The sequence below is a fragment of the Brachyistius frenatus genome, unplaced genomic scaffold (assembly GCF_029030835.1).
Source record: "Brachyistius frenatus isolate BFR_SWC_R1_liver_20210118 unplaced genomic scaffold, ASM2903083v1 Contig_21, whole genome shotgun sequence".
NCBI classification, from domain to species: domain Eukaryota; kingdom Metazoa; phylum Chordata; class Actinopteri; family Embiotocidae; genus Brachyistius; species Brachyistius frenatus.
In genome coordinates, this window is record NW_027210620.1 from 1,520,879 (window position 1) to 1,537,158 (window position 16,280).

A 16,280-nucleotide genomic window follows, 5' to 3' on the forward strand; every position below is an offset into this window, starting at 1 on the left:
TCTCTGACCGCGACTCGCTCCGAATCCAATAGAGGCGCCGTGTCACAGGGGACGTGTCACAGGTGACATCTGTGGCAGGGCATCATGGGAGTCAATTATGCAGCACATCTACAGCTGGGGGCCACGACATACGGCCAAATCGGTGCTTGATTAAGCACACAGGGTTTCAGAGGTTGCGGTTAAGCCTGCGGTATTTGGAGCAGAATATTAACATTTAAAAATCCTTCTCACGCTTCAACAGACTTGTATTAAATCACAGGAGCAATTCGTGTTTTGCTTTTATAACATCACGTACTTCGAACTAAAAAAAAAAAAAGTTTAAGTTGAGAAAGATTCGGTCAGTTTTTTTTTAGTTCTTGGCACTCGTCATTTTTCCAGTCCCGGTCCCATAAGATAATCAAGTCTGACATTAATCCTTCTCTTACTTTCAGGAAGAAAAGCCACCAAACCTCCTAAATGTTCTTCTCTTAAGAACATCAGTCTTATAAACTTTGCATAAATACAAAACAAATGAAGTCAGCAAAATTGAGGAAGCATTCAATGGCACCTTTAAGTACTTGACAATTTTTGGTACTTGGTACTTACTTGTGTATGTCCCACACAAAACTACCACTGTACTGCTGTTGGATTGAAGCTATGAGCATTTTTTTTTAAAATTTCATTTGTGTGCTTCAAATAGGACACAAAACCAACATTCATATTTAGGTCAAATAACCAAACAAAGCCAGCAGATATGTTTATGGGTGTGGCATTCAAATGTTAGTCATTTCCGGTAGGTGCAGAACAGCAGTGACCCGTTAACACGCGTGTGTACACTAACATGGAAGTGTACTAAAAGAAGTGCATGAATTGAGGCTCAGCAGGAGTGTTGACCTAAACAAGAGTCGAGTTAGCATTTCTGTGAGTAGAGCTTTTGAGCTACATGTTCACCCACACACACACAAAGAAAATGCTAACAGAGCTGAAATTAGCAAGTATAATGTTTGGCCACATTCACGTCATCATGCTTAACATTTGCAAATTAGCGCTAGACAGGAAGCAGAGCAGAGGCTGATGGGAGTCTCGTTAGTTCGGTCGGGCAAGTTAAGGAATCCAACCGGAGTCGGTACGACTAATCCCGAGCGCCCAAACTTCATCAACGCGTCAGTGTCGGCGATGTTACAAACGAAAATGGAAGAGGAACATAAGAGTTGTATAAAATTTCACAACAATCCATTAAATAGTTGAGATATTTCAGTCTGACCTACATTTCTATTCCTGCAGCAGAGTGAATGCTTTTTCAACGCTGCTTTAATCTCTTCCACAGCTAATATAATAAATCAGAGCTCTCCATCTCCGTTTTGTCTTGGAAAAAAAAAAATATATATATATATATATATATATTTTGCAGTCTGCTATAAAATCGATTACGTGCTTAACAACACCACCGCTCCCAACCGTCCTCGTGCTTTTGAGGTTTATGGCCTCGCGCTGTGTATGTAGGCCCGCTGTCATTCAGCTCAGTGCTGCTGCAGGGAGAAAAAAAGAAAAGAAGAAGAAGAAGAAGAGCCACATGATGAGATCATTCAGAAGCGTGTGTGTGTGTGTGTGTGTGTGTGTGTGTGTGTGTGTGTGTGTGTGTGTGTGTGTGTGTGTGTGTGTGTGTGTGTGTGTGTGTGTGTGTGTGTGTGTGTGTGTGTGTGTGTGTGTGTGTGTGTGTGTGTGTGTGTGTGTGTGTGTGTGTGTGTGTGTGTGTGTGTGTGGTGATTCAGCCTTGCTCATTCCTCCAAGCAACAATTACATCCAGGCAATCAGAGTAAAAAAAAACCTACAGCACAGCTCCCCCGGTGTCACACGTGTGGGGGTGGGGGAGGTGGGGTGGGGTGGGGGTGGGGGGCGGGGCGGGGTGGGAGGCTTTGGTGTTCAACCTCGGCCGTGTCGGCTCGTCACGTGAGAAGTTCTTTAACCTAACAAAAGGTTTGAAAGGAGTCGTTTGAGTCAGAGGAGGAGATGAGTAATGGAAGGATGTTACGGTTTAAGAAACACACAGCATGCTTATGTTAAACAGTCAAGAGAGGCAATAAAATAATGGTTTCATTCTCTAAACTGAATGCTCACTTCCTGCCGTGCGTCTTATTTCCTTAAATTTGATTCGTCGCTTCCTCGTCGCCTACATATCCAAACTGGATTTCAACGGGTTTTTTTGTATCGGGAATGTTTGAGACGATTTTAATGTTAAAAAAAAAAAAACACATCACGAGCGGCGACGATCGGAGTAGTAAACTCGCATCCTCGGTTTGTCGGAGCAGTAAGCCGACACTGACAAAGGGCTCGGTGAAGGCGGGCCAGCATGTGTGGCCCTGCTGCCGACCGCGTGTGCAACAAAACAACCCAACATGTGCTGCATCTGAGTGCAGAGCAGGTCACGAGGTAATCGATAGCATCTCCATATGAGGGCGCGTCCAGCTGTCACGCACATGGATGAAGGCAGATCTTCTTTTCCTTCTTCCGTCAATGGTATGTTTACATCCACATCGCACAATCGAGATTATTCAGCAGATATAAAGTTACCAGGTTGCCGTGGAAATGAACACGTGCACATTTTCATTTGTTTAAAACCCGTTTCAGGTCTTCTCGCTCGCACCGGCTTCAAATTTGAATTGTAAGACGGACCTCGTCGCCTCCGGATTATTTCTTTGACCGCTGCTTCAAAAGGTCGGAGACTCATTTTCATTCATAACCTTTAAGGCCACAGATTTGAAAGGACCCTCGAGTGCCTGGGAACGAACCTGCGCGATGCAATCAGAAATACCCAAAACCAATGGACCTTGTCATGCAGGTCATGGTGTCCAAAGAATGACTTTCACTCACACCAGAGGAAAATGTCCATTTAAATATATATATATATATATATTTAAAAAAAAACGCACACTTTAGCTCTAAAATTACATCAGTATTTAGACATACAGTTGCAGTAATACAAATTTTCATTTGTTTTTAGTTAATTTGGGTGCATAACTGTACAATTCAAGGCTGTATAGCGGAGAGTTTTACACTTATACAGCATTTAGTATGTAATTGTGAAAATAAAAGTCATTTTATACACAGACAGAGAGGATTCCTTCAGACTTGTGTGTGTGCGTGCGAGAAGATGACGACCAAAATGAGGTAAATAACACTGGCGTTTTAAAAAAAAAAGAAAATCAGTCCTTGTGGTCTCAACACCACCGAGTGAAACTTTCATTAAAACTTGGGTTGCCATGACAACTTGTAATGTATTGTATAATGTATGTAAAATGTGCCTAGGATGGGTTTAAATAAATGTTGAGAGTGGGACAAAACAGGTTTATATGACGGTTTTGGGCGAGGGGAGGGTGGAGGGCGGAGGATGGAGGACGGAGGACGGAGGATGGAGGATGGGTGCGCAGCAACAGTTTCATGCAAAAAAAAAAAAAACAACCCACTGAATTTTCTAGCATGCTGATTTGCCATCTGTGGCAACGCGCCGGCTCTACGTGTTCGCCGACATGCAGGCGGCCACGCGAGGATCTCACGGTTTTAACGAGCTGTAATGAAATCGTCACTGCGCGCTTTTGATGATTTCACAGGTTCGTGATTTCTCGTAACGAGGCGGAACGATCGCCGAATCTGCTTTGAGGGTCCGTGAAAGGAGAAAATCCTCAACGCTCGAGAGTCTTCTGTAGATTTTTCTTTGCCCCGAAGGTTGTTTTTTGTTTTGTTTTGTTTTTTTCCTGTGCATGTGTGAAAGGTGTGGAGGCAGGAGCACGCAGGGTCACAGCTTTTTCCATTTTTTTTTTTTTTTTCCCCCTTCTTTCGAGTAGGCCACGTTATTTATAGCTCGTATGTTGGGAGATTCAATGCAAAACCCACTTTGCTCTTTACTCCGAAGATGCTGCTGCTGCTGCTGCTGCTGCCGCACATCATTAAATGAAAGCATCCTGTCGGAGGCCTTCGGGCCGTCTGCCTGCAGGAGGAAGAAGATACAAGGCTGCTCTCTCTTCTCGTTATGTTCTCGCTCAGGGCTTCGGATAAGCCAACATCACAGCACGGAAGTGAGACGGTTGAGAGGGATGCTCGAGTCGACCCGCGCGGCCAGCGCTGCAAATCAGAAACCGGCGCACGCACACATCAAAAGTATAGCAGTCGAGCACAAAGCACCAAAGCTAAACCCCCACCGCCATCTCTCTCTCTCTCTCTCTCTAACTCGCTCTGCTCGTTTCATAGGGAGAAAAAAAAAAAAAAACAGTCGTCATGTGTTTGTTTTTTTTAGCACACAAACAAATCTGTCTGTGGGCCAAACGGCAGCGACTATGGTGACGCTTGCCTCACGGGAGCAAATGAAATCAAAGCATTGTTTGCAACGCGTGTGATGCTATATTTAAGCAGAAGTGTCTTGCAGAGAAAAACAAAACAAAGAGGCTGCGAAAGGCCACACAAACCGAAAGAGATGAAGATAAGATGAGGGGAATGTTCAAGTGTCAAACGGATGTAATCAAAGAGAGTGAAATCAGTCAAAGCCGATGATGCCTTTTTAGAGAACACGGAGAATCATCTGATTCATTTATGACACATCCATGCCATAAATCTAAACGTCGGCTCGCTAATAATTCAGCCGGGTGCAGAACAAGTCAGCTTTTCCTGCCGAGTGACTCAAGCAAGTCAAACTCTGATCTGCTTCTGGACAAGAGCAGACATGCAAAAGTGATGGAAAGGAGAATTGTGTGCACTCAAGAGGCAAAACGAGATTTCTCGTAGCACAGAGCAGTCCATGAACTCATTTCTGTGCCAATTGTCGAAGAGTGAACTTTCCATAACTGTAAACAAAGCAACGCACTTAACTAGATAGTGAATGAATAAAAAAAAAAGAATAATAATACTGCAATTATGAGTCAAGTACCTTTTTAATAACACAGTATGGCTAAAAAAAATAATTAAAAAAAAAAAAAACATTCCTGAAAGTGAGTGATGCCGAAGTGGGCAGAGCTCCTGGATTAAGCCGGGTCATGATAATGGCGTTAGAGCGGCATGCTGAACAGGCCAGATCAGTTAGAGGAAGTTAATCCAAATAACTGCACAAACAGCATTACGCCAGGGAAAGGGATCAATACAGCTCCTTTCTGCATAAGACGCCACAGCTATGCATGCTCACTTCAGTATATGAAATACAGGCGGGGGGGGGGAGTGTGTGTGTGTGTGTGTGTGTGTGTGTGTGTGTGTGTGTGTGTGTGTGTGTGTGTGTGTGTGTGTGTGTGTGTGTGTGTGTGTGTGTGTGACCTGTGAACATTTGTGGTTTTAAACATGTAGTTATATTTCAAAGCGCTTGCATGATGTCACACGGTTGCTCATGTTATTAAAAATTTTATTATTTACTTTAAAAATATATAATCGCAACTACAAAAAGTGTTCTAGATTGGTTAAGTCATCTTAAACATAAAAGCTTTTGGCCACCGCCCCTTTTTTTTTGGGGGGGGGGGGGGAAGCAAAAGGCTCTTTTCCGCTGCTGGGAACCGGTTGTACTTTACTCGAGTACTCGCTTTTGGAGGCAGCAACTTCTCTGGATGTCATTTTCCACTGCAGCTACTAACTAACTAACACTTCCTGTTCGGGATGCTGCGTGACACCATCACGACGTCGTCCCAAACGTTACAGGAACGGACGCAGGATACGGAGGGGACGCTGTACTCGAGTCTGCGCTGTACCTTTTTTTTTTTTTTTTTTTTGTGGCCGTTTGTCGCGGCAAGAAGCGATTAAAGATCGTGCCGATTCTCTCCGACCGATCGGAGGTCTGCGGTGTTTTTGCGTCCCCTTTTAGTATCGGCCCAGTTCTATTAGAACGGATGACCTCGGACGGACGCGAGTCGGGCTGAGTCGTTACCGGCGGATGGAGAGGAGCCCGACTCCTCGCTCGCTGCGTGTCGTCACGTTACGTTGCACCATTACGCTGCGTAATAAGATGACGTAATATCACATCAGCAAGTCGGAATACTGCCATCATTACCGAATGAGGAACTGCGCGGACGTAATACGGCACACCCATACCGAGCTTAGCGATACTAATCTGAAAATGGCATCTTGAATTACAATATCAAATTTGACTTGACTCGCACAGCTGGTGTCATGAAACATATTCAAGTATTTGTCACACGCTGCGTTACAACGCCACACGAGCCGAACACGTTACAACAATGACTCGGCTCGACCGGACGTTCGGCGCGCTGCCGGGAACGCTTTATATCACGTCGTCCGAGTGTCAGCTGGAGAGTAGAGGGAACCTCATACCGGCAATAACTGCAGTAACCCAACCTGAAGCCGACGGGTCAGTGACACGGGGTGTGTTCAAGGGAGCAGGCTGCATGTGTTGGGAGACGGGGGGGGGGCGGGGGGCATGACATTCCCGTCATGTCAACAATGCATTCCCTAAAACTTAAACTTAAGTGCTTCCTCTCTCTCTCTCTCTCTCTCTACCCCCTTCTTCAAATCATAAATAAAATGTTTCCTCGTTCTGACGTGGCCTGTTTGCAGATCTGTGACGAGAATACACCTGAGCAGCTTCTGCCTCTCGAGGCCCCGCGGGAGACGCCTGGAAACATCGTCAATAATTCACATTAACCACCACCGCGCTCTCTCCACGCTCGTGCTATCGCACCAGCTATAGGTAGCCACGACTGCCCGGACTAGAAAGCACTTTTCTTTCTTTCTTTTTTTTTTGCGGGAGAAAGCATGTGGAGAATCATCCTCTCATGGGCTCGCTCTGGAGCTCACGGTTTCAGTGGATCAGATCAGAGAGGTGCATCTTGTTTATTTTTTTTTTTTTTATGTTATGACTCTTTTTGATCACATTGTCTGCAACACACACACACACACACACACACACACACACACACACACACACACACACACACACACACACACACACACACACACACACACACACACAAAGCAGAATTGGATTGAGTAATACATAAAAAGCCAGACAATCAAAAGAGAATGCATCGGTTACCACATTACACCTCAATAAAAATGTTTTAAACTGAAAAATATATATGTATAGTTTCCTAATCTGAAGGGCTCATAACATTTATTTACAATGATATTGGTGACGAACAGTAGCTTTAAATTTGTAAGAAAGGTCAAGCCGGAGCACACATGCAAGCCCAGACCCGAATTAAACTGCAATTTGTCGAGCCATATTCTCATTTCACGGTTCTTTCACAAACCAAGACTGAGAAAAACGCTCACCATTTAACTTCCTGAACCCATAAAAAAAAAAAGTTTCACACCAGGTTTCATGTTCTTTGTCGCGAATGGTTGTTTTTTTTTCACCTCAGTAAAATTCCTCACGCAATCCACGTTAATTCTGCCGTGACTTTTACACTCCAAAAAAGGAGAGATTTCTTCATTTGTTATTCGATCCGTTCACACAGGGATCGGGACAAGTTTAAACATCTTATCGCGCCGGTCAGGTACCGTCAAGTCTTTCAGCTCGTCTTCAGAGGTCGAGACTGAAGAGGAGCAAATCGCAAGTGAGTAAAAAAAAACAACTCAAATAACCTGGAGGAATTGTTTTGGTTTTTTTTCTTTTCTCACAACCGTATCTGGTTTGCCACAAAGATCTGAGATGTGGACTGATTTTTACACCAGATTGACTGACGCAAAAAAGATGGCACAGAGGAGCCTCATCACCCACTTCGCCACACACACGCTTTCTTAGAGCCACGCCTGAGGTGGTAGTTCTGCTTTTGAAACTAAAAGTCACCGTAAATAACCACAAACTAAAAGCATGAGTCAACCTGACATGCAATGACATCAATTCAAGATAGATAGATAGATAGATAGATAGATAGATAGATAGATAGATAGATAGATAGATAATAGATAGATAGATAGATAGATAGATAGATAATAGATAGATAGATAGATAGATAGATAGATAGATAGATAGATAGATAGATAGATAGATAGATAGATAGATAATAGATAGATAGATATGCACCAGTAGAGAATAGATAGATAGAGACCATTGAGACAGATAGATATGCACCAGTAGAGAACGTGAGACCATTGAGACACTTTCCTGGCACGCCATCAATAAATCCGTCGCTCTGGACGTTTTCACTTCCACTTTCGGGCACCTATGTCGAGACTGGGCGGAAAGGAAACGACACGCACTTCCGTGCTACGGTTCTACGGTCGTGCAGACAAGTGATGCAAAGACAGTAAGCCAGTTTTAAATCAAATGGTGTCGTCTCAGTAGATCGCAGGAACAAAGTGGTGGATTGTAAGCCAGTAACTTTTACGCTTCTTTTTGTGCCACAACATTTGATAACTGAAGCTACCAGTCATTTAAAAAACAAAACAACGACACTATAATAAGCATATAAAGCATGCAGTAAGTTAAACTACACATCATATTCAACTGCAACATTAAATCGATGGTTGCATCTTATTGCTTCAGTAATAAAAATAACTTTTGCACTTTTACTGAATTTTGGACTTTTCCTTGTAGAATATTTATGCAATGATATATATATATATCATACTTTAATACATATCCTATTTTTCTCAACACATAATGAAAAAACTGCAATCTTAAAAGTAACTACAGCTGTCAGTCAAATGTAGTGAAGTAAAAAGTACAATATTTACCTCTGATTTATTGGGAGTGCAGGTATAAAGTTGCATAAACTGGAAATACTCAAGTAAAAATACCTCATATTTGTTCTTAACTGTATTAATTACCTTCCACCACTGATATGTGTTAAGTAAAAAGTGTATTTATGTTTTTCTACCTGTATTTCCTCTCCTGAAACCGCTCTGGTAACTGAGGTGTGGGGAAGTCTTAAAAGACCATTTTTTTTTATGCTACTTTTACCAAAGCAAATGATTTTTAATACTTATTCTGAACCTGCACTGCAGGATTCACACTTTTAAAAATTGCCCAAATATTTTGCAAACATGCACTGATCATAATAAAATATATATATATATAAAAACCTGCCCCAGCTGTCAGTATGTGCATTTCCTTTCATGCAGCTTTGATGATACTGCATGTGACCGAGCAGTCTTAATCCAAGCCATACGGTTAGTTTAAAACCGTGCCCATAATCTCGCTGTACGGACAAACACAGCTGATAGCCGGCGGTCGGTGATGCGTTCGCGGGGCCACGCGTGTAACATTCACTGCCTCCGGACAATTAAAAGAGACAAATCCAGCTCGCGGTGTCGCCTAAACGTTTCCTCTGAAGAAACCAGCTCTTTAAAAAAAAAAAAAAAAAAAAAAAAAAAAAAGGGGAAGTTAACGGTCCGTCGATGATGTCGCACGTTACTCCGGATATTTCCCACTATTTATTTATTTATTTATTTTTTAAATTTGATAATAACTTAACAATACGTGAGGTTTGACTCCACCTGAACGCGTTTGAGATTTTTTTTTTTTTTTTTTTTCTAGGAACAACATTTTAACACTCAAAAACAAGCTCCGGTGAATGGCAACCGGTGGGTAACAGAGAAGATAACAAAAAGAGTGGAGATAAAGTAGTAATTAGTGCTTTTTGTTGTTGTTGTTTTGTTGTTTTTTTTACCTTTGATGCGCGCAGGCAAAACACGGGAGTCGATGTCTGGATACCACGCTTGAAACAGCGGTGCGGGCTGAAAGAAGAAGAAAACCGATTTGCCGCCGCTGTTTCCGGGTTGGTCGCCCGGCGTCACACTGGCCGTCAAACGAGAGGGGAGTTTGGTTTCATCCCCCTTGAAGCGCGGACGGGGGCAGTTCCCTCGCTGGAGGTTAAGCCCCGCCCGTTCGGCTGACAGCCGCTGAGTTTTTTCAACTATCACTTTCGCCAGATTACTACTGAACGAGCGTGGAAATAATGTTTTACCGCCGTTTAAATTAGGATTATTATTATTTTTTATTTTTTTTTAAAACGTCAGAAGAAGCTCAGGAATAACGTCTTTGAACCACGTCAAAAGGTTTTATTACTCTACCGGAGTGTCGTTGGGCAAGGAGCTAATTCAGAGCCTCCAGGAGGCGCTGTTTCGGTTATATGAACTCCTAATTCATGATTGCCTGTTTATGCTCAATTTACTTTCACCTAATCTGGAATTTAAAAAAAAAAAAAATGCAGATTGACTGAATATGACAAGAAATTCGTGCTATTAATTATTTTTGACAGATATAATTCATAAATAGGGGTTGGGCAATACCACAAAGTTTGGTTTTGATCTTATCCAAAGTAATACCAGGACCACCCAATATCGAAAATGACAGGTAATGTAATGCAAGATGGTTTATGGGCTATTTTTTAAGATATTTCGAACAACTATCTAAATATTAGACACTTCTATTTACTCATGCAAATCACAATGCATGTTTTGAGCGGTGTCCATAATGTGAATCATATATGCATAGACTATATATTTTGAAGTCAAGAGATGTTCATGCATGTATGTAACGGCAGCAGCAATTCAAATATTGTCATACTAAGAGCACAGGAGGTAAAGGATTGATTTTTTTTTTAATTGATTTAGTTATGGCCTCAACCCTATTGACATTTAAAACAAACAACAACAAAAAAAACACTTTGCATCTGTACTGTAGATCCTACGGGGATCAGTCCATCTGCCTCTACCCATAAAAATAAAAGAACAAATTTAGAAACCCCAATTTCGTAGTGAACAAAACCCCCTTCAAGCTCTTTCCACTCCACGTAGTCGAACCATCACCTGTCCAACTGTGACAACAGCAACTACACTTTCAAGGCAGCAGACTTTCCATTTGAAGTATTGTTTTTTTTTTCCTGTTTTGCACCATTAGTGACGGCATCTTCTTCTATTATCTAATAATATTAATATCTAATATCTTTACCCTCATATTTGAGCCTCAACAGCTCGCGTAAAAACACACACACACACACAAAAAAAACCCTCCTCAATCAGCAGCACAACTCTTATTTCTGTTTTGGTTTCTCTTCAAATGCTTTCGTGGCCGATCGTTGCTGGCGTGATAAACAGGGAGAGGCCGCTGAATTAATGCCGCTTCAAAGGCTTCCCGGCTCCAGATGACACCACACACCTGTTTGTAATCTGAGCTCAGGAGGAGCTCCGCGGTTGAAGTCCTGAACAGGCGGCTCGAGTCCGAGCGGCGGGTCGCTGCACGCTCATCAAACATTTGTTCATCTCAGCACTTCTCACTTGTTATCCACAAGAAATATTTCTAAAGAATTCTTCAAGCATTTAAAAAATATATATATATTTTGTTTTGCTCTTTTCACAAATTGACACCAATTAAGGTTAATTAAGCAGCACACCTGTCTCCAGTTATGCGAGACCCATAAAGGCCTCGCGAACATGGACCGGTCAGAGACCTGTTTGATAGAAGAATTTGAAAAAGAGTCACGTCGGTGATCCCTTTCGCGTCTGAGGTCTCCGGTTTACCTGAACTTTAAAAAAAAATCATCACCGGGGCACCAAACCTCCAAACCTCCGGTCATGGCGAAAGAGAAGGCTCACGTTAACGTGGTGATCATCGGCCACGTCGACAGCGGCAAGTCCACCACCACCGGACACCTGGTCTACAAATGTGGAGGCGTCGATCAAAGAAAAGTGGAGAAGTTTGAGAAAGCTGCGGCTCAGGTGAGGGAACGAAACGGGAACGAAACGGGAACGAAACGGCTCTTTTAATGTTAAAACTGTCGTTGAACTTGTCGTTTGTTTGTTTGTTTGTTTGTTTGTTTTTATGCAGATGGGGAAGAGCTCCTTCAAATTCGCCTGGGTGTTGGACAAGCTGAAAGCTGAGCGCCAGCGAGGGATTACCATCGATATCTCGCTGCTGAAATTCAGCACTCAAAAATACACCATGACTATCATCGATGCTCCGGGCCACCGGGACTTCATCAAAAACATGATAACCGGGACGTCACAGGTTAAAAATAAATAAATAATTTTATTAAAAAGAACAAGCACCACTTATTTTCTTGTGTGCACGTCGTGTTTTTTTTTTTATCCTATGGAAGAAGAAGAAGGGGAAAAAATAAAATAAAATGTCATGAATGTCATTTCAGGCCGATGTCGCCCTCTTGGTGGTCTCCGCAGCTAAAGGCGAGTACGAGGCCGGTGTGTCCCGGAGCGGACAGACCAGAGAGCACGCGCTGCTGGCCTACACCCTGGGCGTCAAGCAGATCATCGTCTGCGTCAACAAGCTGGACGTGACCGAGCCGCCTTACAGCCAGAAAGCGCTTCGAGGAGGTGGTGCGAGGCGTGAGCGGCTTCCTCAAGAAGATCGGCTACGAGCCCGCGGCGGTGCCTTTCGTTCCCATCTCCGGCTGGACCGGGGAGAACATGATCGCGGCCACTCAGAAGGTAAAAGGTGTCTCCGGATTAAAAACAACAACAACAACAACAACCCTGAAGTTGATGTGCAGTAAGTTTGTTTAAAAAAAAAAAAAAGTGACGTGTGCGTGCGCAGATGCCGTGGTTCCAAGGCTGGAAAGTGAGACGAAAGGAAGGGATCGCAAGTGGGAAAACTCTGCTTGAGGTCCTGGACTCGATTCATCCACCTGTGCGCACGATCAACAAGCCACTGCGGTTACCTCTGCAGGACGTGTACAAAATTGGAGGTGAACTGCGGTCCTGTAATTTGAATCAGCGTTTTGTCTTGACTGGAGCTGCCGCATCCTTGATTTTTTTTTTTTTTTCAGGCCTCAAATCAGTTACATGAAGTCCAGGTGTGCAGCCATGTGTCTGCCAGAGAATCTCACCCCCCCACTCCTTTTTGTTTTTGTTTTTTGTTTTTTCCCCAGGTGTTGGGACCGTCCCAGTGGGCAAGATTGAAACCGGTGTCCTCAAACTGGGCATGACCCTGATGTTCTCCCCCGCCAAGATCACGGCAGAGGTCAAGTCCATCGAGATGCACCACCAGGGGCTGCAGACGGCTCTGCCGGGCCACAATGTTGGCTTCAACATCAAGAACGTGTCCGTGAAGAACCTGCGACGTGGAGATGTGGCCGGGAACGCCCAGCAGGACCCTCCGTCGGACGTCCACAGCTTTGAGGCTCAGGTTGGGTTCAGCGCAGTCGTAATGTTGAAACTTTTAAAAGGGAGAAAGGAAAAAAAAAAAAAAAAAAACTCGGCTTGTCCCTTTTGAAATAAATAAATGGATGTTTCTGTCCTCCAGGTGATCATCCTGAACCATCCGGGCAGGGTGAAAACCGGCTACTCTCCCGTCCTGGACTGCCACACCGCCCACGTCACCTGCCGCTTCGTCGAGCTGAGGGAGAAGCTCGACCGGCGCACGGGCAAGAAGCTGGAGGATCACCCTCAGACGCTGATGTCCGGCGACGCCGCCACGGTCAAGCTGGTTCCCATCAAGCCCATGTGCGTGGAGAGCTTCTTCACGTACCCTCCTTTAGGTACGGCCTCCCGTTTTCAACTCCCAAGTTTCCCCCGCGCCGACTTTGTACGTCTTTTTGTCTGACGAAACGACCTCTCGTGTCCCGCAGGTCGCTTTGCAGCCAGAGACCTGAAGCAGACGGTCGCTGTCGGCGTCATCAAGTCGGTGGAGAAGGACCAAGGGTCCAAACCACAACCCAAAGCCCAAGTCTGTATATAAGTTTCTTTTTTATTTACCGGTATTCTGGTAATACTGCTTCACGTGTTTTATGAAACAGTTTTATTTGGTAAGATGCTTTTTTTTTTGTGTGTGTGTGTGTGTGCGTGTGTGTTGCGACACAACGTATTTATGTTGTCTTTAAAGTATACGGTGTCCCTGCGTTGATAAGAAGTCCAAAAGAGACTGAAAAGTTGGATGGTTTATTTTGGTTGAAATGAAATAAAACAGTTTGGAGGAAAAAAAAAAACTTTATCTGGAAAATTGTCTTTAACGTTGTATTAAGGTGGAAATGCTTTTTGAACGTCTCCGAAATGTTAAAGAATTTGAAACTGCAGTAAACCTTCAGTTTTGAACACAGCTTTTTTTAAAATAGTTTGTCACTAATGTTATAAAATCAGGATTTCCTTCAGGTTATTGGGTTTAGTTTCCAAACTGAGCTGATAATTGAAGTTTAGACCTATTTTTTTTTTTTTTTTTTTTTCATGGCAGACTTGTCACAACAGGGAAAGCATGGTTGGAATTAATGATGGTTCTCTTTCATTAAGTGTCCCTGTAAGCCATGAAAGCAGACCAACATCCTCCCCCCGAGTGGGATGCAGCGCTCATTAATGCATCCGTGCTGTCGCTGCTGTGAGAAAGGTCAACTCTCAACGATGACAAATGTTACCGTGTACAGATCCATAATTCGATTCGTTCAATCCGTAATGATGCATCATATTTTTTAGTTTATCGTGTGTTTACGTGAAGAGTGGCTGAGAACTGTGGCTGCAAAATAAATGCACAAAGGCTTAAATCTAAGCTGTTTTGTTTTGGTACTACTTTTAGGGCCAAGATAATTTCTTTAAGAGTAAAATATTGTCATCCGAAATGTGGTAGATGTATCATCCATTTTAAAATCATGCAAAGTACCTAAATATCATACTCCAGTACAGTACTTAAATGAACAGATTGGTATGTCTTAAGTCTTTTTTTTATTTTTTTTTTATCTTGAATCTGACTTCAATAAGCTGCTTTCTTTCCCTCTCATGCAGTGTTTGAGATTCCACTGGAAGGCTATCTACTACTTATAAAAAAAAAAAAAGAAGAGCAGGCTCGGGTTATTTTTTTTTTTTTTTTAAGTACAGCACTTTTAATGATACAATGGGTTGATGGGTTTGTTCCTTAACACGGGAAGAGCTGCAAGTCAGTGAGGACTGGGTGAAGTTACATCGGCTCTCCGGCCGTTTCTTTTTTTTTTTTTTTTTTTTCCTTTTTTAAACAAAGTCCCACCCTTCGTCTAAAAGACATCTCTGGTTCACAGGCAAACCTGGAAATGCACCGAATCCAGTAACATGGAATGACAGTACATGACTCAAACTTAAAAACTTAAAATTTCAAGCTCATGAGGTTTTACAAGACACTGAATTGTGAACACAGGTTGTCGTGAAGCCCGTCGGAAAATCAAGTTATTGCTCAGATGTCCTCTTTTAGAGCTTCCCCTCCGTACTTGTCGTTTTAATAGTGGCTTTTTTTTTTTCTTCTTCTTCTTCTTCTAAACAAAACAGGATACCTTTTGCGTGTAGTTCCTGCTTGATATCGATAGTGGCTCTTCAAAAACCCTGAGGTGAGCGTCTTTGAACGCGGCGCTCCACTCATTTCCAGTCATTGTTACACCGTGCACGGAGGAAAAAGGTCAAACGGACTGCGGGGATGGCGGCGAGTTCGCACACGGAGCAAACGTACAGTGAACAGTGTAACAAGGAGTTAAATTAGTGACCTACAGTGAACCACAGGCTTTGATATTCCACCACACAGTAGCAGCAGGTTTTTTTTTTTTTTTTTTCTCTCTCTCTCTATACTGTAAAACAACCATAATACGTGTACACACAAAGCAAGCAAGAACGAGGAGTACATTTAATGGGAGAGGGGAGGGGAGGGCGTCAGTGGGAGACTCCCGCCTCTTCGGTCAATCATGGTGGCAGAAAACGGGGGGGATGCGAGACACAAATAATGACATGAACTATTTCACATTCCGTTTCATATTTGTCCTTCTTCCAGAAATATAAGCTGATAATTACTTCGAGGGCCGGGAAAAGTAATACAGATAAAATTCAAGCTCTAACCGCCCTGAGGCTTAGTCTGACAGGCAGAGAGCAAATGGTACATGTTTTGTACAATAAAACATGTATATACACTCACACACAAATATATATATTTACATACATATATACACAGGAACAGCATAAACATAGACTTTTAAGGTAAGTGCTAGGGTTTTTTTTTTTTTTGTTTTTTTTTTAAGAGTGGCTTTAGTCACAGCCGTGCTATAGGGTTAAGATAATACTGGTAGAGAGGAAGAGTTACACACATTCTTTGTACAGCATGGATGAGGCATCCATGGCTGGATGAGCCTTCTTGGGGTTTCTTCTTTGTTGTTGTTGTTGTTTTTTTTCTTTAGGACACTTGTCTTGTGACAAGGGGCGTTAATGATAGCTATTTACAGGACCTCCCAGTTTAGGGAGAGGCGTAGTGCAAGTCTGTCTGGCTGTCAGTCACTCAGGATGTGCACAAAAGACATGGGGAACACCCCTTTTCTTTCCGGGTCTCCTTCAATGTGCCCGATCTGGAAGTAAAAAGGGAACAAAGCTTGTCAAGAGAAAAACAAGAGTTTTGTGTGTTTTTTGGGGTGTTTTTT

General features: G+C 43.0%; 3 protein-coding genes across 8 annotated transcripts in view; 2 read left to right on the forward strand and 1 right to left on the reverse strand.

Annotated features, from left to right (window-relative positions):
- Positions 1-16,280, forward strand: part of nfx1 (nuclear transcription factor, X-box binding 1) — a 113,389-nt gene that overhangs the window by 21,117 nt on the left and 75,992 nt on the right. The gene's annotated exons all lie outside the window — the stretch shown is intronic.
- eef1a1l3 (eukaryotic translation elongation factor 1 alpha 1, like 3) lies at positions 11,488-13,954 on the forward strand. The gene is given in 8 exon segments (XM_069696386.1): positions 11,488-11,631; positions 11,741-11,920; positions 12,060-12,227; positions 12,229-12,357; positions 12,464-12,614; positions 12,798-13,054; positions 13,172-13,406; positions 13,497-13,954. Coding segments are annotated over 8 exon segments (1,374 nt in total). The 3' UTR covers positions 13,607-13,954.
- Positions 14,830-16,280, reverse strand: part of asap1b (ArfGAP with SH3 domain, ankyrin repeat and PH domain 1b) — a 60,506-nt gene continuing 59,055 nt past the window's right edge. For all 6 annotated transcript variants that reach the window (XM_069696364.1, XM_069696365.1, XM_069696370.1 and 3 more), the window contains one exon: positions 14,830-16,208. In XM_069696364.1, coding sequence (XP_069552465.1) covers positions 16,134-16,208 — 75 coding nt within the window. In that variant the 3' untranslated portion in view covers positions 14,830-16,133. The remainder of the gene's footprint in view (positions 16,209-16,280) is intronic.